This window comes from Globicephala melas, chromosome 6 (assembly GCF_963455315.2).
Source record: "Globicephala melas chromosome 6, mGloMel1.2, whole genome shotgun sequence".
Taxonomy (NCBI): domain Eukaryota; kingdom Metazoa; phylum Chordata; class Mammalia; order Artiodactyla; family Delphinidae; genus Globicephala; species Globicephala melas.
This window is the reverse complement of record NC_083319.1, coordinates 101557827-101583004: the sequence shown is the minus strand read 5'-3', so window position 1 is coordinate 101583004 and position 25178 is coordinate 101557827. Positions and strand designations below refer to the sequence as shown.

Sequence of the window (25178 nt, the reverse complement as noted above, 5' to 3'; positions counted from 1 at the left end):
CAAAATGGAAATCCTAATCTTTCCTCTGATAGATTTCCATCATCCCCCACCATTGTTCCCCATTCTTGAAGTTGCTTAGGTCAAAACCCTTGGTGTCACCTGACTCCACTCTTTTTCTTATGCTTCTCATCTTCCACCCACCTCGTAAACCCAGTTGACTCTGTCCAGACATCAGATCTTCTCAGTAGGTCTCCCATCACTGCCTTTTCTCAAGCCACCATCTTCTCTTGCCCTGAATTATGACACGATTCCCCTACCTGGTCTTGTTTCTGCCCTTGCTTTCCTTCAGTTTATTTTCAACAGAATGGCCAACGTAATCTTTTAAGAACACAGATCTGAACATGTCACACCTCAGCTCAGGCTTTCCAATGCCTTCCTCATTCATTAAGAATAACAAAGTGCTAAATACCATATGATATCACTTATATGTGGAATCTAAAATATGACATAAATGAACCTATCCACGAAACAGAAACCGACTCACACACATAGAGAACAGACTTGTGGTTGCCAAGGGAGAGGGGGGTGGGAGAGGGAAGGGTTTGGAGTTTGAGATTAGCAGATGAAAACTATTATATATAGGATGGATAAACAACAAGGTCCTACTTATAGCACAGGGAATTACACTCAGTATCCTGTGATAAACCATAATGGAAAAGAATATGAAAAAGAATGTGTATATATATATATATATGTGTGTGTGTATATATAACTGAATCACTTTGCTGTACAGCAGAAATTAACATAACATTGTAAATCAACTATACTTCAATAAAAAAAAGAATAGCAAAGTCCTTACGCAGACCCACAGGGCCTTCAGATTCTGGCCACTGCTACCTTTAGATGTCATCTCCCACCCTAGCTCTGGCTTATTACGACCAGCCACAATGGCCTTCCCCTTATTCCTCAAACAAGGCAATCTAGGTTCTGCCCTCAGGTCCTTTGCTCTGCCTAGGGTCAGACTTCTCTCCCTTACTTCAAGTCTCTACTCAAATGTTACCCTATTAGAAATGACTTCCCTGTCTAACACAGCACCCAAGATATCTCAATCTTTCTCCTCTCTCTCTCTCTCTCTCTCTCCCTTTCTCTCTCTTTTTAAAAACTCTGCTTTATTTTTCTGTATAGCACTTATCACCATCTTACATACTCTTTATTTGACTTGTTTGTTTGCCTCCTTGAACAAGGATGCTAAGTTCCTGAAGGGAAGGATAACTCCTTGAAAAAAAGGATATTTGTCAGTTTTGTCCCTCATTTTATTTCCGCAATCTAGAAAAGTACCGACACAAAGTAGGTGCTCAATAAATATGGCCAGTTCTTGGGGCTCTTTAAGAGGAGTCAGCATACTCTTTGTGGTGAGAATATGAGATATGACCTTGGTCATTGTATCCACCTTCGTTTTATTTCTATCCTCAGAGGATTTGCAGGACCACAGGTGACTCAGCCATTTCAACTAAGTAGGTAACCATATGTTCAACTAATAGGAAACTAACAAGATTTAAATAGAAATGATATAAAAATCATTTTTTAAAAGTTTTTAGAAATTAGATAATAAAATCACGTTTAAAGAACCAAATCAACAGTTTTACAATGGAAATAGGCGTGGAAATCTAACCAATCTAAGTTGAAATCTTCTCTTTACCATTTCCTAACTTTGTGATTTTAGGCAAGTTATTTTGCATCTTAGAAACTAATTTCTTAGCTATAAATTACGTTTAATAATATGTTAGCGTTGTTCAAGGATTAAATGAGATTAGGTATTGAAAGCTGCTATGTACCAGAGCTTGGCTTATTTTGTTTTTTGGTTGGTTGGTTGGTTGGTTTTCCATTTTCTTCCTTAGATTGGTTTTCTATTGGGATTTGTGTGTCAGCATTTTCTTACTGGGTTTTAGAAAAATAAAAACCATGAAACAAAACCACCTCCTATACCTTCATGGACCTGAGAATAGTGTGGTGAGTATGTGAGATACTTCTCTATCATGTAATATTAATATTCAATTAAGTTGCCAAAGTTGTGGTCACCCTTCAAGAGCCAGTAAGCAGTATTAGTCTCAGGACTATTGGCTTTTCTTCCCTGCTTCATGAACATTCATAGAAACACCCAATGGCATCACCTAGCAAATTGTTAAAATTACACTTAATAAAATATATCATACCATGTTGATGTAATTGACCATCTCAAACACCCTCTTTCTTATTTCCTCTTGGTCTTGATTGTACTTTTTAAACTACAGACAAAATATAGACATTGATAGAAATGAATATAATTGGAAGGTAAGAAAAAGCAATTTCACTTTATTTTACTTATTATTACTTATGATCAGTTATAAAAGTTAACACTTAAACATTAAAAACAAAGCACTTCCTTATTTCTCTACCTAAATTAAAGCAGTCTGGAAGAAGAGATGATGTTTTGTCCCCTGAAGTACTAGCTCAGTGTAAAGCTCTAAGGAGCTATTGCAGACATATTTTCAGTTAAATACCATAGTTTCCTAAGCTGAGGAGCACTAGTGCAAGGAATAGTCTACTTATTTCAAAAAATATGAGCAGTAAGTGAATTTAGTATAATAAGAGAGGTCAAAATTTTAGGGTCTGAACTAACTTACATTATCATAACACAAAAATTTTCCTTTTGAGAGCACACATGTGGACTTCAGGTTTAGAACAATCAATATATAAAATGCATTCTTATAAAAGAAGATTAACAATGAATATTACCAAAAAATCATCTTTTTCAGAAAATTCTATCCATTAGTTTTTTTTTTTTTTATTTACCACTCCCTGATGAGCATAAATTTTAATTTACCAATGATTTAACTACTTAACAGAAGACAAAGTGACAAAGGAATTTAATTGGAAAATAAGTTTGGGGCTCCTAAGACAATGAGAAAGGCACATTATAGTGCAAAAAAACCAGTTTATGCATATCATATTAGGTGTACATTCCTTAAAAGGTAAGATCATATCAGTCTAATTATATGTTATATTTCCTAGGTTCAAAACAATTTGTAAAAAAGAATAGCTCATACTCATTATTTTTAAAAACTTATCCATTATTTAATATCTTGCATAATAAATTTATGTAGTATAGCATTTTAAAAGACACATTTATCTGATATAATTACCTCACCATTATCCAGGACCAAAAAATATTCTATGTATTTATTTTGTTCCCAAGCCTTCTGGTCTTTGGATTTCTATAATAAACATAAAAAAGAAGATTACTAAGACAACATCTTTCTCTGCAAGAGTCATTCTTAAATTTTAAATGAGTAATTTTGTAAGAGTTGGTTGGTCTGGGAATGAAGGAAGACAATAGTACCATTTTGACTCTAACTAACCATCCAGAATCATCTATAGACAAGGCTCAGAATGTCAGAGGTAGAAGAGACATTGGTGATATTCTAGTCTGGCCCCTTCATTTTTACCAAAGAGTGTAAAGGATTACACAACTGAGTGCTAAAAATAAAACCAAAGTCTTCATATTTTTTGAACGGTGGACTTTCTCCACTAGCCTGCTGTGAAATAGAGGCACGTTAACTTCAGCATCCTCCTAGGGTTTTGTTTTGTTTTGGTTGCCTTTTATTCCTATCCCAGTGAATACACCCTCCTTTACCAATGGTGCAAAGTCCAGAGCCACCGCGGCACCCAGTCTGTCCTTTTCTTCTCAGACAGTGCTTGATCGCCTTCCCACATTCCAAGCCTCCCTATTTTCAGTTTCTGTCTCTCCACAAAATGAAACAAAAACAAAAAAACATGTTTCACAGTAGATTTTTTACTGATCTGGGTTCTTGAACTCTTTTATCAGTAGAAATTGGTAAGAGGCCAGATGAGAAATTCAGACAAGGGTTAGATGCATGAAGTAGGTAGCTACTTGTAACCGTCTGGCCTCTAAAGGCAAAGGCTGGAGATATACATTTGATGGTAATTAGTGAACAGTTCCTATTTAAATAAGACATAGCACTGGATGAGATTACCTAGGAAGAATGTGTAGATAAAGTAAAGAATGGGACCCAGTATTGAGTTACATGAGGCCTCTAATATTTAGTGGTCCATCAGAGGCGGGATAACAGTGAGAGGAACTGAGAAGAAGTCGCAAAACCAAACAATAAGATGTCATGAGAGCGAGGTTATTTGCACACAGTTACCAAGGAATTGAGACAGAAAGACTAGAGGCCTGTACCAAGCTAAACGAGGAGATCAACGTTCATAGGAACATATAGCTCAGAGTGATTCTCCTGGACTCTTAGATATCATACTGCTGGTAGAATTTAAACCCATAGCAAATTGAATCCAACAGAGATTCTATTTTATTCAAACCTATTCTGTCCAGTGCTTATGCATTCTGAGAACATGTATCAGTAGAAGAGATGATTGGATGTGAAGCGTATCCTAAAGAAAATGAAGGTAATAATGACAAAGTTTTTGTGAATTATTTTATAGTTTCAAACACAAGCAATATTCATTTTCCTTCTGTGACCAGAAGCTGAATTCCAGGTATGAAAGAATATTCTAAGTTCCTGTGGGAAGATCTGATATTTATTTTGCCCACTGCTATATCCCCAGCACCTATGGCGGTACTTTAAGAAAGATTTATTGAATAAATTCATTCATGGAGAAGGCAGGGTATTTTATCTCAAAGCAGTAATAATACTTTACACCTTTGTTGTATGTTGTAGCATCGCGAAAGCTGTCTGCTTCTAGGAGGCCAGCATTATATCGATGCGTCTTTTTAACCCTTGCACACAACATGTTGTTAATAATAGTTGATCCTTACACACTCATTAAATAAATCGTCAATGTACAGTAAGGTTTTAATGTCTCTTTAACCTACTAGTTTCAACAATGACTGTAAAGTTTCAGTCAGTTGGAGCTACTAAGACTGGAAACCAGAGCAGCCAGGATGAGATACATGAGAGCACCGCAAATAAAAAATAAAAGTAGGCATACAAGAAGACTGGTGGCCGATGGGGCTTCATTCTGATGAATTTCAGGTACCCATAACATGTCATCCATCCCACAGTTGCTGTTAGTCTTCTGTTCATCAGGATCGTGCTTGAAGAGTGCATGTTCCTGTTCATCCTGATTTGTGGGGCTTAAAGGTTCAATGAAGTACTTTTGATCTCCCTGACTGAAGTAACCCCTGAAAAACACAAGAATCTAAGCTTCCTAAAAATATTCCAGTTCTGAGCACTAAAGACTTGTCGACTTCAAAAAATGACCAATGCCAAAGCATTCCAAGCTCATGGCAGTAAAATATGGTATAACATTATAGCTGAAGAGACGCTTAGAGATTACCTAAACTTATTTTCTCTATGAGGAAACTGGACTAGTTGGGGAGAAGTAACTACTGCAGTCATATAGCTAACCTGTGTCAGAACCGGTGCTAGAATGGAAAATTCCTGACTCTCAGTCAAGTGTCCTTCCGATTCTCATGCCTGGTCTGCTCTAAAGATACACCGACAATAAAAGAGACTTTGAAGTCTTATAGATAGAGTTAAAATTCTGAGTCTATCACTTATTATCCATGATACCATGGGAAAAAGACTTAAACTCACATAGCCTTAGTTCTCCACCTCTGAAATGGGAATAATAATACCTACCTAACAGTATAGTCGTAAAGATTGAAGGAGATAATACATAAGGCACATAATCAATGAATATTATCAATTTCTTCTCGATTCTCTCTGCTAAAGCCCTGAGCTAAGATTCATTTAACCATGAATTAGGGAGCGAGCACCCATTATTCATTAGACACTGGAGCAAGGGCAGAAGGTAAAAGGAAAAGAGTCGTGGTCTCTCATCTCATGGAGCTTATATTCAAATAAGGAAGATGGATGTGGATCGAATAATCACATTTGATCCACAAATATATACAATTATATGATGTATACATACTACATGCAATTATGGCAGATAACTGCTAGGAAGAAAAAGTCTGAGAATATATAGCAGGGAGACTGGACTAAGCATACGTGGAAGTAGAAGAGTGGATTGGGGAAATAAGTTAGGTGACTTATTGCAATAGTCTGCCTAAAGGATCATGGCAGTTTGGACTAGGATGTGGCAGTAGAGAGAGAATGTAGTGAATAATCTCAGGGAATATTTAGAACATATAATCAATAGGGCTTGTTAAATGGATAGAAAATGCGTATTTGAAAGGCAAGAAGTCATCAAGGAATCTAGGTTTCTGTATTAGGTGGTTGGTTGACTATATCTTTTATTGAGATAGGAAGCACTGGAAAAACGCCACATGAGGGAGAATATCATTAGTTTGATTTGGAGTATATTAAGATTGAGATTTCCTTAAGATATCCAGATATGGAGAGATACGGAGATATGGAAGAGGAAGTGAGATAATGAAGTCTGGGCATCAGAAGAGATATCTTACTGTAGACAAATACATGACAAGTCATTAACATCCCAAAAGAAATGGATGTCATAGGCATGGATTGGACACACTAGAGAGAGTTTAGAGTGAAGAGAGGTGTTCCCATTCCCTAAAGATTCCGACTGTAAAACTGGGACACAAAAACCTATATTTTGAAAACAAGCTAACAAAAAAAAACAACTCTGCAAGCAATTCAGAGGTGTAATTTACAAACTACTACCAAGAAAAGCCATGTTTCCTTTAAATTTCAGAATTTTTGAGTCCTTAGAATTCATACTCAACTATAGTATAATTTATTATATTTGAGATTCTTTAGGTAATTAACACACACACACCCCCATCATCACAGGTACATACAAACCATTATGAAGCCTTACCTTAGACCCCTACATGTGCTGATACTTGCATCAGAAACTTTTTCATTAATGATGTGTCCTTGGTAATAACAGTCATCCTAGAGAAAAGGGAAAAGGGGGTTGACAAAGGAAAAGTGTGCATGTACTTTAGACCCGCTACTAAATTTGAATTTGAAATCTTGAAACAAGATCTATAATATTTTCAAATCATTTTATGCTGAACAACAAAAAAATTTTTTTTTAATTTCTTTTCTTTTTTTTTGGCTGCATCGGGTCTTAGTTGCAGCACGCAGGATCATCGTTGAGGCATGAAGGATCTTTCGTTGCGGCGTGCTGGCTTCTCTCTAGTTGTGGTGTGTGGGCTCTCTAGTTGAGGCATGCGAGCTCAGTAGTTGTGGTATGCAGGCTTAGTTGCCACACGGCATGTGGGATCTTAGTCCCCCAACCAGGGATCAAACCCTCATCCTCTGCATTGGAAGGTGGATTCTTTACCACTGGACCACCGGGGAAGTCTCCCTAAAAAAATTTTCTTTAAGCAGCCTTTTGTGGTTAAAATCTTTACTATTTAGCTAATGATCCCAAATGCTTAGGGGGCATTAACTAAACACTGTTGTAAATTTTGTTGTTGCCAAAGAAGGATAACAGGGATGAATACAGTTTGGGAAAAAAACAACTCCCAGGTATAAGTTTAAAACCTGAGCCCCCAAAACACCAGACATTCATTCTTTTCCTTGGCTAATTGCTCAGTAAATTTTCCTAACACTGATGAGCTCTTTCCAATGAATGGATTATTCAGTTTGTGCTGTTATTTCTTGATTTTTCCAAAGAGCGCCACCAGACTAACTAGATTAGTTTAACATCCCTGTATCCACTCGAAGCCAAATGCTCAGTCTTAGCACTTTTTCACATGGATGTACTTCAGTCAAATTCACCTTTCTACTTTGGCACAGGTGAGGTATTGGCCCACATAAACCTCTGTGCATTGCTATGGAAGAAAATGCTTGAAAAACTTCCTCAGAATAGATGGCAAGGATAAAACACGCCTCATACCACTTCATCCTGTCTTCTTCTCTGAATAAGAGTCCAGAGTGGAAATTATTTAGGGAAAACACAGAATTCTACAATTCTACCATTGAGGAAATAGTCTTGAGTTTGAGAGACTACATGATCCTGAGAGGTGATTGGCACTGAATAAGAACACCAGATACATTTAATTCTCTACTTTTCAAATGAAAATAAGTAGCCCTTTCTGCCCACTCTCCTATAAGGAGTCCTTAAAGTCTGGAAATGGTTACCATGGTGGTCAAGGAATACATTTGTTCTTGTCAAACTGTAAAAATGTTAGAGGATCTATTAAGAAATTACTACTGTTTCTGTTTTGTAAATAAGTTCATTTGTATCATTTTTTTTTTAGATTCCACATGTAAGTGGTATCATATGGTATTTGTCTTTCTCTGTCTGACTTACTTCACTTAGTATGATAATCTCTAGGTCCATCCATGTTGCTGCAAATGGGATTTTTTCATTCTTTTTTATGACTGAGTAATATTCCATAGTATATAGGTACCACATCTTATATACACTACTATATATAAAATAAGATAATCAATCAACAAGGACCTACTGTATAGCATGGGGAACTCTACTCAGTATTCCATAATAAGCTATATGGGAAAAGAATCTGGAAAAGAACAGATATATATACATGTATAACTGAATCACTTTGCTGTACACCTGAAACTGACACAATATTGTAAATCAACTATACTCCAATATAAAATAAAAATTAAAGAAAAGAAATTACTACTGTGAAAAAAACATTGTTGCCATAACACCATTTCACTTTCACTAATTGGCAATGACACTGCTTCTGAGTGTGTGGGTCACACGCCAATTAGCAATGAATTTAGGATACTCTGTCTTACCATGATCTGTGGGCTCGTGGTGACCTCCTTTCCAGTGGAATTATAATATGTTTCCGTGTAGCCTGGTGCAAGGAGACCCCTGAGGGTGGGAGGAAAATGTCATGTTTACTCATGCTAATTGCAAAGTCCAGTGATCAAAGCTAGAGCTTTCCCTGGGTGTGGAGAAAAGTTTTACCTCTTAGCCCCTCAGGGCAAATCCAAGCGAAAGGGATGCTTAAACTGGAGAGAGTGGGAAGGGCAGGGACATTCCTGAGTAGTGTGGAACAATGTCTGTTTCCTCATCAGACTCTGCCTGTTTGAGGAGAGATTTGAGGAAGAAATAGAACTGAGTAGGGCAAAGTTGATAAAAATGACTGAAAAGAGCAATGTTCTTCCCCACAGCTAAGGATGACTGCCTTTTTCACCCAGTCCTTGTCAGTTACCAGTAGCCGTTAACAGTTGCAGCAGTGGAAAGTGTATTGAAAATTGACTTGCACTTGGTAGTTTGGGCTCTTTCAGCATTCTCACTGAGCTTCCTAAAGTTCTTTCAATTATCCACCAGCAAATAGGAGTCTGAATATATTTTTAAAAGAGGCAGGGCAAGGAGAAAAGGAAGTAACTAATATGTATTCTATACCATCTCTATCCTGGCTGCTGGGATAGACCTATTACACATATCATTTAATCATTTCAACAATCCTACCAGATAAATATTACTCTCCTTATTTTTCAGATGAGATTAAACAGTTCAAGTGGCAAAGAATCCTATCCAGATTTGTCTGAATTCAAAGCCATACTATTTCCATTGTACCACACTGTTTCCAAACTCTCGACAGTTGTGGCTTTTTGCAAAAGGTGATAGTCTATTTGAGGGGAAAAAAAAATCTCGTTGCCCTATACTGAACAATTGAGGGATTAAAAAAACTTGAAAGCATAGAATTAGGAAGAAACTACTTTGGATGTAGTCTAGATATAGGATGATCAAGATCTGGGTGAGAGCTGAGGTAGTGAAATTTGAAAAAGAATGTTGAATTTCAATGAACTGAATGAAGAGAATGAAGGAATACAGGAAAATGTAATGTATGAGAAAATGGAGGGTTAGTGGTTGGCTGGGTAGAAACAGCATTGGTGTTGCAATCAGGGGACCCTGAGTCAGTTTTTACCACTGACTTGTTTTTTGGCCCTAGAGTTTACTTAACTTATGTATGTCTTGTTTTTCTGATGAAAATAGTTGCAAATTTTTTAAATATCTAATCTTTCAGTGTTAAAATAACAAAATGCAGTGGGGGAGACTTAAAAATCTATGTGCTGTTTCATAGAAGTTGATAAAATATACGTCTGCTCGCACCTCGTTCATTGTGTTTTATGACTTCAACTGGCAGAACACTAGTGAACTGTTACCTTACTCAGTGTCTCTGCTACTTCAGTACAAACAAATACTCGTGGAAGCCCTTGGGTCACTTGAGAGTAAAAGATGATTAGCCAAGGTTTGTGGGAGTCATAAGTAGTACCAGACTCAGTTATCACACTTGCCACATGCTAACTGGCTGTTGGTGAGGATAGTATCAGAAGTAAAGACTCTTACTTGTTTTTCTTCAAGTAAAGCACTGCGATTTTTCCATTAACTGTCATTTCATACTTCAATTCAGTTTCAAATTTTTCCTGCAAAAATGCACAAACACTTACTGGTGATTAAAAACATACACACACACAGATTCACTTGGCTATGTCCATCTGTCTCATCATCAGAGAGCAGTGCCTGCTTTTCTTTAACAGTGGTCTCTGTAATTCCAAATGTCTGCTTCTGCCTCTTTTAACAAGTCAAGCTGCCAACTGAATAGACAAGTTATCTGAGACCTTTATACAAACCCATCTATCCATCCAGGCAGCCTCACATTCTACAAAGAGGATGTGAGTGTGGGTTATATGCCAGGCACTGCTAAGTTCTGGAAACTGGCCTCTGAGCAGGAAAAATTGGTACTGACTGTCAGAAAGCTTATAATATTGTGGAAAGACAGACAATAGAAGTGAGTTATATGATAAGGGGTATGAATCTGGAAGCAGGGTAGGATGTCTCACGTCTTAAGGGCAGGGAAAGACTTTCCTGAGGAAGGAACATGTCAGCTGAGATATGAATTAGCCAGGTGACACAGGGTGGGGAAGTTATTTGAGAAGAAGTACTACTATGCACACAGACCCAAAGACCCGCAAGCCTCTCAACTGATGATTTGGTCTAGAGGTCTTCTCACTGCTACATGGAGGGCAGAAGATGGGCAAAATAACATGAATCTGTACCCTAAGGCAGGAAGAAGTCATCAGGAAGAAAACATAGTCTCGGGTGTTCAGAAAGAGAAGAAAATGTCACTTCTAGTAAACTGTGTGGAAAAGGAGAACTATTTTAAGTTTAGATTTATATATACAGGAGGAGATAGAGAGGTCTATACATAAGAATTTTAAAGAAGATGTTATCAGGTACTGAATTCTGACTTTGTCCTATAAAACAGGGTTATTAGCCATGGTGACATGTAATATCTACCAATTCACTGGGAAGTACTAGGACATTGTTGTTATTAAAGAGATCCAATGTGGCAGAGCAAACGTGATAAAGCACCAGTTATTATGGACTCAGTGACGCTTCCACTGCTGTGTTACACCTAAGGTCAAGCTTTCTTGTCTCCTCCCTCTCCTGAAGGAGAGAGAAAAGGACCTGACCTCATCCAGGGACAATAGAGAGTTAGAGCCAAATGAGAAGGAAATCCAAATAAGAGGGGATATATGTATACATATAGCTGATTCATTTCGCTGCGCAGTATAAACACAATATTATAAAGCAACTATACTCCAATAAAAATTTTTAAAAATAAAATTGTTGATAAAAAAGAAAGGGGCTTCCATGGTGGTGCAGTGGTTGAGAGTCCGCCTGCCGATGCAGGGGACACGGGTTCGTGCCCCAGTCCGGGAAGATCCCACATGCCGCAGAGCGGCTGGGCCCGTGAGCCATGGCCGCTGAGCCTGCGTGTCCGGAGCCTGTGCTCCGCAACGGGAGAGGCCACAACAGTGAGAGGCCCGCGCACGGCAAAAAAAAAAAAAAAAAAAAAAGTTAGAGCCATCTGGTCAGAGTATTGTGCAGGGATTTGCCATCTCCAAGGTCAGTTATTTCAGCTAAAATTTCCTTTAAATTTTCAGTTATTGAAGTGTGTCTCTGGTGTCAAAAATCTCAGACTATAAATATCCTACGCTGTGGGTCTAGAGGAGGGGAAGCTGCTCTAATTGAGTTCACTTTCATGAATAACAGGAGCTGGAAAAAAGCCTGAGGGTTGAAAACAAACGTCATGGAGAATTGTTGTCACCACTTCTTGTTCAGGCTTAAGAAAGGCCAGATAAAATGAAAATATTAGGAGGATACCAGATATGACCGTCCATACAGAAGAGCCTTCCAGATATCTGTTTTCTGTCAGCAATGGATTTTAGTAGATTTTCAGATAAAATATTATTTGGAGGTTGTTTCAGAAAAGATAATTGGGTAATGGGAGTTTTAGCCAATACTATCATAGAGGGTACGGATGAAAGAAAACAGCAAAGGAGAAAACCAGAGACTATACGAAAGAGGGTGCACTGGGTAATGTGATCTGAAGACTGCAAGAACAGTGACCACCTTTGGAATGTAAGTTTCAACATCAGGGACCTTGACTGAGAATGTGTTGACTATACATCTATGCAGGTTTATAGGAAGTGTATTCCACTTACACTCATTCGTCTATTTGTTTACTTACTCATTTGCTCACTTATTCAACAAACGCCTATTCAGGTCTCCTTATGCCATGTATGTAAAATACAGTCAAGAATACAATCATGAATCAAATCTTTAAGATTCTGTCTTGGCTGTTAGTGCCTCCTCCAGAAAATGTTTCAGAGGATTACTTCATTCTAGCTCAAATCTTAAATAATGTGGCCAGGTGTGAGGAAGTCAGAAAGATGGGCCATGCTCTTGGCATACCTGACAGGTAATGTTGGTGCCTTAATTCTCTGGTCCAGCAGAGGGCACAGTGGTGTAATAGTAAGTACAAGAGTCCTCCTCTTCACTGCCTTGAGAAGTGATCAATCCAGACTGAGATCTGTGTAGATACAGGGATCCCCTCTGTCCCATGCACTCTAAATTCTAAATGTTTCACGTAATTGCTAATCAATTATTTGCACAAGGAAGACCAAGAGTCTCAACACAGAAACCACAAAGTTAATTTCTAGCAACTTGGCTTTCACCTCAAAATATTCAGTGGAAAATGTAGTTGGCATTTTTAAGAGACTGCCAGAAAGCATTTGAAGAAAGCCATATTGACAGGGAATCCAATGCATATGGGTCCTATATAAATTTAGCAGAAACATTTTGTTGAGAGACAATTATTTTGGGAAACAGAGTCTACTCTGGGTTCTGTTGCTATACATGTGTTTGCTTTAGAAAAAATAATTTGTGAGGAACTTTGTCCAGTTGGGGAATATGAGCTTCCAGTGAGTTTCATCTTACAATAGGTAGATGTAGAAGCTGTCATTTATGTCTCATTTATTTGTATTTTCCTGGCTCCCAGCAGAAGACTTCCAGGTGTAGGTAATTAGAAAATTGCTGTGGAATGAATCATCATGTTTTAGCTTTCCTCTTCTGACTGAGAATGTGTGTTTTGTCAAGTGGTAAGAATTCTACAAACTTTAATAGCCGACTCTTGGAAAAACAGAGGTAAATTTTATGTTCAATTACAGGAATTAATCCTAATTTACTACACATATATGCATTTATTCACCCACAATATTTTATTTTTTACTTCAATTTTAGTGTTCACGGTTTTGTTTGTATGTGTGTATGTATAGATGATAGAGATATATAAAGAGATAGATAAAAGAAGTTGCATCAAATTCTTTAGAAGTAACAGAATAAGTTATAAATTACCATAAGTAAAGTTCACCCTCTGTGTGACCTTGGACAGTTAGTTTATCTCAACTGCCAGAACTTTAAAATCAAAATAAAGCTAATAATAGAATGTTGGGTTATCGTGAAGATTAATAAAGGTAAGACAGGTAAAAAAACACAAATGTGTGTATGTATATATATCTACATATTAAATATAGTTATATATATGCGTGTGTGTGTGTGTGTGTGTGTGTGTGTGTGTGTGTGTGCGTGTATTCAAAATTCTTTATTAAATCAAAAGCTGTACCTGTTGACCTGGATCCTTGACCTCTCTTTTATGCAGTGGATGAAGTCTTCTGGGATAAACCACTTCATAGTTTTTCACTCCAGGGAGTTCTTTTATAGAATTTACTGAGCCAAAAAAAAAAAAAAGTTAGAGAAGATTCAGCTAAGCAGAACTAACATATGCTGTTCGGTAGTGGTCATGTTGATTGCGTTTCTGATGAATGATGCCACACGCAGGGGCTTTAACTGAGTTATGTGAGAGAGTTGTAAGAGTGCAGACACCAGAAAAGATCAACAAAATCAGAAGCCCACTCTTCCTCTCAGATCTTTAATCTATATCTTCAGATATTTTCCCACTGAAAGTTTACCGGTGTTTCTCAGCTTAGTGAAGATATTTAATATCTTCACTAAGATAAAAGATAATTCAAAGATAAAAATAATTCAAAAACACTTAGTGAAGATATTTCTTCACTAAGAATTTTCCCGCTTCTCTTTACCACTTTGTGTCCCCTAGGGGAAGGTAGCAAACAGTTCAGGCAAAAGCCAGGACAGGAGAACAGAAGCCAAAGTAATCCTCTAAGAACCTAATCAGTATCAGAATAATCAAACTGAAGCACTCTGAAACTACACAGTGTCATAAAAATGAAATAACTAATGGATGCCATTTCAGATTCTAATATATTTTTCTTGGGTTTTCCAACAGCAATATTTTACAGTAATGACAGAAACGAAATCAGTAAGAAAAGGCTCCAATATCAGCTCCATAGAATGGGCTGACTTTTGCAGTACAGACATACCTTCATTTTTGAATACAAAACATGAAAAATATGAAACCTGGAGAAGCAGACAATTAGAACACTAGGACTGGCCTGGAAGGAAAACTTCTGAACCTGCAGTTATATTGAAAGAGAATTGGAAAGATTCAACCTACTACTGGCATCTTGAATTCTCATTTCAATGTTGTTTCTAGAAGTTATTTTTTTTAGAGAAATTCAGTTTTCCCAAAGCTGATGCTGAATTTTCTATTTTCTTTTTTATTTGCCCACATGGTCCAGTCCCTGCTCTGTATAAAGAAGTGCCTGAGGAAATGTCAACAGACCAGCTCTTTAGAGGTTAAGGGGCTGCAGATCCACAGAGAATGTAGGTACAAGGGAACAGGGGTCCACAGGATGGCCCCAACCCAGCAGTTTCCTAACTAGAACTGGAAAGGCTTTAAATGACTAGAGGGTAATTCTAGCTCATTAAAATAGGCAAACCTAAATTCTATGATAACATAAATTTATGTGATGGGGTTGATCTTTTAGCAAATAAAACAGTATTTTTCATTAGTCACTTTGCATGAATGTACACTTATCCCAGTGATGTTCCAGAGAATAAATGCTTATTTTTTCAAAGTTTCTTCAGAAACTAAAGTAGAAACTTTTCAAGATTCCTAGTGATGTCAATTTTCTTTTATCATTTTAGGATGGCTTTCATTCTTCTGACCATTCAAGAGCCATTTGCATATCTAACTTTGAAGAATAGAAAAAGTGATTAAATTTGCTAAAAGCTCACTGGGTCAAAAATGGAGTGTTAAAGAGATGAAATGGCATTTCTTTCACTGGCTCAAGATTTACTGTTAAAAATAATTCAGAAACACTTAAAGCCGTGGCGTCAACACTAGACTACATTAACTTTGGGTTTAGTTTGGGTTTTTTAATTGTGAAAAGAGGGGGCAGATTAAATGATCTTGAAGAACAGTTCAAGTAGTCTACAACTTTATGCAAATAAATACAGAATCTCCAATGATCTCTCTGAATAGGTGACGGTCATTTCAATAATGTTCTAATCAGAACCTTGTGATAACATGTCTCATTACATAGTCACACTTCAAGAATTACATCACAAGTTCCCTCAGTCACTTACTTCTTGCTGTTATAGAGCTAATCACTGGGCATCTTTTATTTCTATTTAATTAATTTTTGGTAGAGGAAAATAATAATGTTAGTTTTAAAACAATAAGCGAGGTTCAAAAGCCTAAAGGAACAGTAAATCAGTCATTTTCTTTCCATCGAGTGAAAATTTTCCTAATTATCATAATTATTTCAAAATAATAAGATGCCAAGAGTAAGAAAATTACTCTTGCCAGAAATTAACTGATGGTAGCAATTCCGTACAGTCTCCTGTTACTCTCTAAGTACACCATAAGGCACCCGCATGCTGTCTGGTGGACTGTGTTCAATCAGTGCAATTAGTCCCATTAATATGGAGCTCATGAAGCCATATATTCACCAACATTGCAACCAGAGTAACTCTTCTAAAAATGCTGTATGAAACACACATTATTCTGATGGGAAATATTAGTCTAAGCTGCCCTCAGTTCATAAAATAATAACTACCCAACTAATTCTTTTAATAAAAGCAGAAAGGGATAACACTCACATGCTGCCCTTCAGAAGTGGTGAGAAGGGGACAGGCCAATCCAACCAACACAAGTTTTCTCTGATATACACATTGGTCTCCATGCCTCTAGTTAGTATCTAAATGCTAATGTTTCCCAACTGACTATGAAATATGGAGTCTAAGCATGTAAATCAGTGGAGAAATTTCTTTCCAACTCTTTGTTTGATGGCCAAGCACTTCCAAATGGCAACCAAAACAAATCAATGAATAAACTAAACCAGGATATTTTTTAAAACGCCTCCAGCAACCTCTCACTTTCTTCAGTGTGAAGTGAACAGATTTCCAGCTTTTCACATTCTTACAACAGGGTACATTCTCTAAAGAAAACAGATAGAATTTCCCTTAATGGCCCTTCTTTTTCTGAAACCAAGAAGGCCCTGAAAGAATGAGATTTGAGATACAACAAATTATACAGCAGTTAAAGAGAGGCAACAGACCTAAGTGTTGTTTGGCTCATCATCCTAAGGTGTGATGCTGCCGTCTCCTCCCAGCTGTATGACAGCACACTAATCATTTTAAGGCCTGTGGAACAAACACAACTAACTATCATCCAGGGATTACACAAATCTGAGATGAAACACAATATGTTTCTACTAATTCACTTTAATACTTGCTTTTCTCTCTCCCACAGAACTCACAGGATGGATTAGTTTTGACGAGCAAAACCGGATCAAGAAAAAGAAAACTGTTATTTGGCTTTGGGTTAGATCATTATTTTCACTGTTTATTAGTTTTAGAAAAGTGAAATCTTTGGGGGGGGTACTTTTAAACACTTTTTATTTGGCAATAATTTCAAATGTATACAAGAATTGCAAGAATAGGAATAGTACAAATAACGTCTTTATATCCTTCACCCAGATTTACCTAATTCACAGATTTACCCTACACGTTCATGTAGTGACAAAGTATTCTTGTAAGCCATCAATATTTTGAGGCTGTTGTCACTGAGATTTTGAATATTCTCAGTCTCACATATATACATATGTGTATATACACATACATATGTATATACATATACATACACATACACACAATGTTTTCTAACCATTTGAGGATGAGTTACACTACATACATCATGGTTCTTTACCCCTACAAACTTGAGTATTTCCTAAGTACAAGAATATTCTCTTACACAGCCATAGCACAGCTCTCAAATTTAAGAAATTTAACACTGAGCCAGTGCTTTTATCTAATCTACCATCAGTATTCCAGTTTTGTCAATTGACCAAATAATATCCTTTATAGCATTTTCCCCATTCCAGTGCAGAATCCACTCTAGGGTCAGGTATTTTATCTAGTTTTCATGTTTGTGGCCTCTCCCGTTGCGGAGCACAGGCTCCGGACGCGCAGGCTCAGCGGCCATGGCTCACGGGCCCAGCCGCTCCGCGGCATGTGGGATCTTCCCGGACCGGGGCACGAACCCGCGTCCCCTGCATCGGCAGGTGGACTCTCAACCACTGCGCCACCAGGGAAGCCCTCTTTACTCTCGTTTAATCTGGAACCTTCTCACCTTCCTTCCACCCTCCCTTCATCCTTCCTTCCAACCGTTTTCTTTCTTTCTCTTTCTTCCTTCCTCTATCTCTCTTTCTCTCTCTGCCTCCCTCCCTCTGTCTTTAGAAAAGTTAAATCTTGTTGACAAGATTAATATACTAGACATTAGTCTGGATGGCTACTTTATTTTTTAATGTGTTTGGAGCCATTTTAGAGTTTAGCCCCTTTGTACATAATACTGATATTTCCATTTTTCTTCAAATCTTTTCAAAACTGTTGAAAGCAATGTCTTTTCAAACTAAACACATGATGTGAAGCCCTGAATCAGGGTTTATGCAATGACATGGACTTAAGTTCTGGGATTCACTGTACCCCATCAAGCTACCCCATCAAACTATCTGGTGATTTTAAACTTCATGCAGTAAAAGTGAGTACAAACACTACAGGAAAAAAGACATCCTAATTATGTCTATCACTTTGGCTCTAAAGATGAAATTACGTATACTCTTTGGGGTCTTCCAGTCGACTTATGAAGACAGGAAGAAATTGCAATTTGAAATAAAATAATTTCAAAAAGTACTGTACCCCCTGGATATTCTGCTGAAGTAAAGAAATTTTTCCTTACTTCTTCACCCCCAAGCACCTGTCACATTCTTTAAATTTTTTTCCCTTTCCTACAATGAAATCTTATAAGTTATTTTTCTCAGGGGATTGTAAAGCTCATTACAAACAGTTGGCCTGATTTGACCTCATGTTTTAATTTCGCATATGTAAGAACTGGGCAGGACTCATGGTTGGAGGGGCACATACTTATTCTCTGGATGATGGGGGCAGAGAAACAAAAAAAGGAGGAGATGGGAAAATGGAAATTGCTTTATGTCTTACATTTCAGTGGGTATTTCATTTCAGGGTTATTTCAGGGACCATGGAGACATTCTTTTTTTTTTTTTTTTTTTTTTTTGGCTGCGTTGGTTCTTGGTTGCTGTACACGGGCTTTCTCTAGTTGTGGTGAGCAGGGGCTACTCTTCATTGTGGTGCATGGCCTTCTTATTGCCGTGGCTTCTCTTGTTGCGGGGCACGGGCTCTAGGCTCGTGGGCTTCAGTAGCGGCACACCGGCTCAGTAGTTGTGGCTCACAGGCTTAGTTGCTCTGCGGCATGTGGGATCTACCGGACCAGGGCTCGAACCTGTGTCCCCTGAATTGGCAGGCGGATTCACGGAGACATTCTTGAAAATATACAATGGAAAATAAAAAAGAGGGGGCAGCTTTCTGTTCCAGATGGAAGATAAGGGAAGGCAGCTTTCTGTTCATCCCCCCATCCTCACAAAAGCCACTTCAGAACCTCTGTCCCCTTCTCACCAAGTATTCAGAGATGTCACACTTTGAGACATGACCTCTAAAAATGTTTTGTCTCTTGGGGCAAATGATGTGAATGCAAAGACAGAAGAACAGAATCAATTGGTACGCCCAAATTCACCGAAAAGGCTATAATGTGGGTGGACCGCACTGGTAGCTATGTTATTCTGTTAACAGATCCTGCTTGATCTTTATGCTGTTGGGTAAGGCTAGTACACAAACAATTCTTTCAACCAAGCAAAATTCTTTCAACCAAGCAAAGTGTCCCAGAGAGTGTTCAGTGATCCTACTTTTGGAGAATGTAGGGAAAGAAGATTTCTATTAACTTTGACTCAAAAAATAGGAATTTTAAGTCAATAATTTAAATTCCTAGCACAGTTCTATACCAAAAGATGTTAAGTTAAAACTTTCCCAAGTCTGAAAAACAAATCAGGAACCAGCGTAAAAGGAAAGTCGCTTTTAGTGACAAAGTACTGTGTGGGCAAAAGGGGTAGGAGAATATTTCCCTACCTAACCCCATCCTTCTTGTTGATAATGTGTTCCCATTTCTAGGTCCCGGCAAACATTCTAAAGCCCAGGAAAAGGTTTACCAGGGAAGGAGTCTCACGCACTGAAGCTAACGTGCTGAATTTCAATAAGCTCTCGAAGTAGAAATAAACAAAGGAAATGTGTTAGCCAATCTAATTTAGCCAAAATCTAACTGGAGAATTCATCAGAGATGGAGAGATATGCTAGATATAATTGATTATTAGGAAGGAATATTACTCTACTTTTGAATTCTTAAACTAAAAATTGCTGCTCACCATCTGGCACTACAAGAATGAAGTCACTTGGGGCTTCCCTGGTGGCGCAGTGGTTGGGAGTCCGCCTGCCGATGCAGGGGACACGGGTTCATGCCCCGGTCCGGGAAGATCCCACATGCCGCGGAGCGTCTGGGCCCGTGAGCCATGGCCACTGAGCCTGCGCGTCCGGAGCCGCGTACGCCAAAAAAAAAAAAAAAAAAAAAAATGAAGTCACTAGCCACTGCAGTAGTTGACCTTCAATACACAGCCTGAAACAGGAGTTCAGGGCCAGCAAAGATCAGAAATGAGGCACTCTGTACTCTGGGAAAAACTGGCAGAACAGACCTTCAGATAATTAGATACTTTTAGGAGAAGATGTTATGAACCCAATTTCTTGCATTTTCTCATATCTAGAAAAGCTCTAAAATTATTAATGGAGACATCCGCTCACCGTGACTAGCAGCAACCTCCTGCCAAAATGTACGCTTGAGTCCATGGACCGCCTTCACCAAAACACATAATACTGATCTCCCTGCCCTACTTCTTCCTCACAGTTCCTCACAGTTATCTGAGAAGTTGTCTCCCAGGCTATAGTCCTCATTTTGTCCCAAATAAAACTTCACTCACAACTCTCACATTGTGCTTTCTTTTTTTTCAGTCGACAAATGTTTGATCTAACCAGCAAAATGGAAGTGAATGATCAACATAAGTTCAACGGCAACATTGTTTTGACCAAGTAATATCACAGTGCTTTATAAACATGAAATGGGTCCACTACTTATTTCTAATTCATCATATTTATCATCAGCAATAATGAAAGGACTAAATATAAAAATGTGATTGAAAGGAATAGGACGCATCGAACTGGCCCCAATAATAATAACAGATACTTTCTGAAGCCTTCTGTACCACAATAACCAGTCAAACCTGCCTCATCTTAACTGCTCTAAAAACTGACAAGGTTGATCTGGGTGCATTCCATTCTTTGATGCAAAGATCACAGTCACTGTTTAAATGATGCTGAATGAAATGTCCCCTCTGATTTCTAAGTGTTCTCAGATCAGACGTGTAAATATTGATTCAAGAAGTCTGCTTGCCTCTCCTTTACACTGAGTGTTTAAATCAGTCAGGGCCCCCCAAAACAACAAATTAAACCAGCTCAACTGGTTAGTAAAATTGGTTAAAAAAAAAAAATACTGGGAGAAGATGAAAAGCAAGCAGTTCCCTGGGTATTTAACAGAACCTGAACAGGAGTTAAACACCTACCTGGAAGTGGAGAAAGGAGGAGAGTGGCTGTCAAAAGAAGCCCTGGCCACATGCTGGGTGATCCCAGGAGCCTGGTGTCTGTCCTTCTGTCTCAAGCAGACGTGCACTGGGTCTGTCCCTTCCTCTCAAGTGAGACAGAATGAAACCTCAGGGTTCATTGTTGTCTCTGCTTCAGCAAGTGTTTACTAGAGGTGTTGCACAACCTCAGGGCTCTGGTCCTGTGACAGTGGCACAGCAGGCGGAAGTTCTGGCCGCAGTCTGGCTCTAAGATCCCTTGATCCCACGCTGTTGTTTCTCTTTCTTTCTTCCCCATATTCCCCACTCAGAAGTAGTACATTTCCAGGAAAATACTATATTCCAATAAGCCACTGCAATAACGGCTTCAGTGTAGCTTGATAAATGTGTGTATTTATTATGTGTATAATAAATATATGTGTATGTACACACTACTACATATAAAACAGGTAACCAGCAAGGACCTCCTGTATAGCACAGGGAACTATACTCAGTGTTCTGCAAGGACCTCTACGGGAAAAGAATCTGAAAAAGTATATATATATTTGTAAATATATATATACACATATATACATGTATATATAAAAGTATATATATATATGTAGCTGAATCACTTTGTGGATCCCTGAAACTAACACAACACTGTAAAGCAACTATACTTCAATAAAAAAGTGAATAAATAAAAATTAAAAAAATAAAAAGCAAAATAAATAAATACATGTATATGTATTTGCTATGTTGGCAAAAATTTATTGAGAAGGTTATCCTCTCACATATACATGTGGTTCAGTGAAGCAATTTCTGATCCAATCCCATTATTATATAAAACTCTCTTTTCCAATTATTTTGTATCCTTAGCCTGTTCTTCCACAATGGCGATCTCAGGGAGCTTGAACTCTCATGAAATAAGAATGTAGGACTCTATAAGCTCAAGGTTTTTCAGCTCTCCAAGGGTATTTGTATCATCAATAACAACCAAAAGAAGGGGGTAGGGGGAAGCCTTTAAGACTCAAAAAATGTAATTTCCAGGATAATTTCAGGAGTTGTCACAGGTGGTAGTGAGTCTAAGCTGGCATGCCCAGATATCACACAGTATAGCTAATATTAATTAGAGCTGCTTACCAAGTTCCAGGTCCTTTATACTAATTATCATATTGATTCTTACGATACTCCTGTGTGATAAATATCATCTTACCCATATTTTGTATATGAAAAAAACTGGGGTTTAAAAAGATAAAAAATTCAGAAGATTAAGACTCAGTTTTCCTCATTTTATAGAATAAAAAGGGTAAGCAGCTCGCCCACAGTTACCTAGCTAGCAAGTGGTAGGAGTGGAATTTGGACCTGGTGTTGTCTGATCTCCTAGTCACAGACTCTAATGCTTCCTACTTATGCAGTTGATTTATACACCCAGTTATATTTCTGTTGAGAAATAAATATACAATTCCTACTAAAAAACCCTGAAGTATTATTACAAAACCCATTCCTGGTCCACTAAAATTATGCATCATTTTACGGATTCTGAGCACATTCTTATACTAGTGATTGCAATGAAAAGGGATATCTCTAAATGATAATACACATATTGGCCAACAAGCATAAGGGACTTTTTTAATCTAGTTATTGAACATTTCAGCCATCAGGATTGGGAATCTCACAGGTGTCTTGTCTCTTCCATCCAAGTTCTACTGGTTTGTTTTTTTCAGGGAACAGAAAGAATACATCTGCTTTTAAATGATTACATGGCTTTTCTCCATTAATTCTGTACACATTCATTAGTATCTTATGCGTAGGACACTGAGGTCGTGGCTGAAAACACAATCATTTCCTTTGAGATGCCTGCAGTCTGGTGAGGCAGATAGGCAAGAACAGTTACCATGAAGTTGTGCAAAGTGAGTACTGTCCGTATATCACAGTACCTTGTGTTTAGTGCTATGACAGATTTAGGCATAGCGGTCAGAAGTCAGAGGTGACCTCTATGCCGAAATCCTATCAGGGCAAGGAAGGCTTCCTGGAGGCAAGAACAATGAGATCAATGAAGAACCAACTGTGAGAAGTAGTGAGGAGGATAAACACATTAGTTTATGGCTGGTAATGTTTTGGTGTTTTTGGAGCAAAGAGTGTCTGGGGGAATGGGAAGATGTTGTTGTGATATCAGCACAGGAACTTGAGTGGGAAAATACAGGTTCAAGTTCTTACTCTGCCACTTGCTTTATTACACTGGGAATATAACTTTCTCTTAAATCTTGATTATGGAGAAAGTTAAGTTCCAAAGTCATGTAGCAAATAACTTCCAGCATTCTACTTCACTGGACTTTATAAGGATCAAATGATAATATATATTTGAAAAGCGCTTGTAAAATGTTTACTTTATCCTCTATTCTACACAAATTTCTCTTAGTTAAATGTCACCTAAAGAGAGGATTCTAACAAGATGATCCATTTTAATCATTTGATTAAAAATAGTGAGGAATGAAATCTGATCTGGTTACAGGTAAGAACATTACTACTTTGAACTGGTGTTCCAGATTGTGTAGTTCCTATGCATTGTAATGTATAAGACACTTGTAAAGCCCCTTCCCTTTAATATACGCCTGATGCCATTTGAAGTTCATTGTATGTGGTGTCGCTAGTTCCTATTAAAATTTTTCGATGTATGTATCAACAACTCCAAGTCACATATGCAGAAACTGAGGTCCAGATGTATTAAGGGAGTTTTTGCAGGGACTTCAGCAGTGTGTAGCTTATGAAGGATTGTTTTTTGGTAGCGTTGGAGTTACTCAGATCCTACTCCATCCTTCAGGGCCACAGTCCACTGGGAGATGATTATCAGAAAAAGAAAATCCTTTAGGGATGCTGGCTGGGAAAGGCTGATAGTGAAAGGACCCCACAGCACCAAGCAGGAGACAGGCAATGAGGATCAATGTAATGTATCAGGGAGGATCTGGTCTTGAGCTCTGCCTTTTCATTGATGCTTTGGGAAGTGTTTCTTGGAGCAGTGTCTGTACCACAATAGGACACCCTCTCTTCTTGTTTTCCTCCCTGCTGCACACCTCAAAAAAGAAACTTCTGGAGAAACAGACATAGATAAATGGGTAGGGGAGGTGTTCAAGGTTTAAAACACCTTATCTTTACCTCTTAGGAGGAAGTGGACCTAAAACCGAGAGTGGGATCATGGGAAAAAAAGGACCCAATTATGGGTAGGTTACTAAGACTCATAGATTGTATCTGATTTAATAAATATAATCGTTCTGCTGTGTTCTCTGTATGTTTATGTCATTCAAGGCTTTCAAAATTTCTTCAACAGTAATTATTTAGAATCATCAAATCATTTGAATGAGAGATCAGGTCTTGAACTCTGCCCAAGATGGGTTCTCACTGAAGCTCCAGGAAGATCTTACTGTCACTGTTTCACCTCCCAGGACCATTATAGCTCTGTCCCTATTCACTAAGGGCGAAGAGAAATAGCACACATGGAAGACTGTATTTTTCCTCAAAAGAACTTCACAAAAATCTCTTTTCAGTCCAGAATTCTCACTATTCTTTCTGCTTTCCATTCTGATTAGTTCAAGGAACATCACGTAGAAAAAAGACCAAATGATGTTAGTATTGGAACTGGGAGAAAAGGATTATTCAGTCACCACCTACTTGACTCTACTCAGACCAAGGGGATGCAAAGTCTTCTTAGCAGGAAGAGAGAAAGGAGCAAATGTTTACTGTGTGATTAGAATGTGCTAGTTGCTTTGTATTAACATGAATCATCTTCACCACAACCTAGAACCTAGAGAAGGAAGTGTCATTGAATTATCAAAGACTTGACATTGATCTTTTCTTTTTTTTTTTTTGGCCGCTCGGCTTGCGGGATCTTACTTCCCTGACCAGGATCGAACCTGCGCCCCCTGCAGCAGAAGTGCGGAGTCTTAACAACTGGACTCCCAGAGAAGTCCCAGTATTGATCTTTTCTGAGCATGTGTGACAAATCTTGGGACCACT

The 25178-nt window shown here is 38.1% G+C and overlaps 1 protein-coding gene across 1 annotated transcript in view; it reads right to left on the bottom strand.

Moving 5' to 3' along the window:
- Positions 1-21241, bottom strand: part of ADAM28 (ADAM metallopeptidase domain 28) — a 58196-nt gene extending 36955 nt beyond the window's left edge. The window contains exons 1-8 of the mRNA XM_030879048.2: positions 21171-21241; positions 13856-13959; positions 10234-10310; positions 8670-8748; positions 6766-6842; positions 4948-5140; positions 3123-3194; positions 2154-2225 (exon numbers count right to left, since the gene is read on the bottom strand). Coding sequence (XP_030734908.1) covers positions 2154-2225; positions 3123-3194; positions 4948-5140; positions 6766-6842; positions 8670-8748; positions 10234-10310; positions 13856-13959; positions 21171-21222 — 726 coding nt within the window. The 5' untranslated portion in view covers positions 21223-21241. The remainder of the gene's footprint in view (positions 1-2153; positions 2226-3122; positions 3195-4947; positions 5141-6765; positions 6843-8669; positions 8749-10233; positions 10311-13855; positions 13960-21170) is intronic.
- Between the last annotated feature and the right edge of the window lie 3937 nt (positions 21242-25178).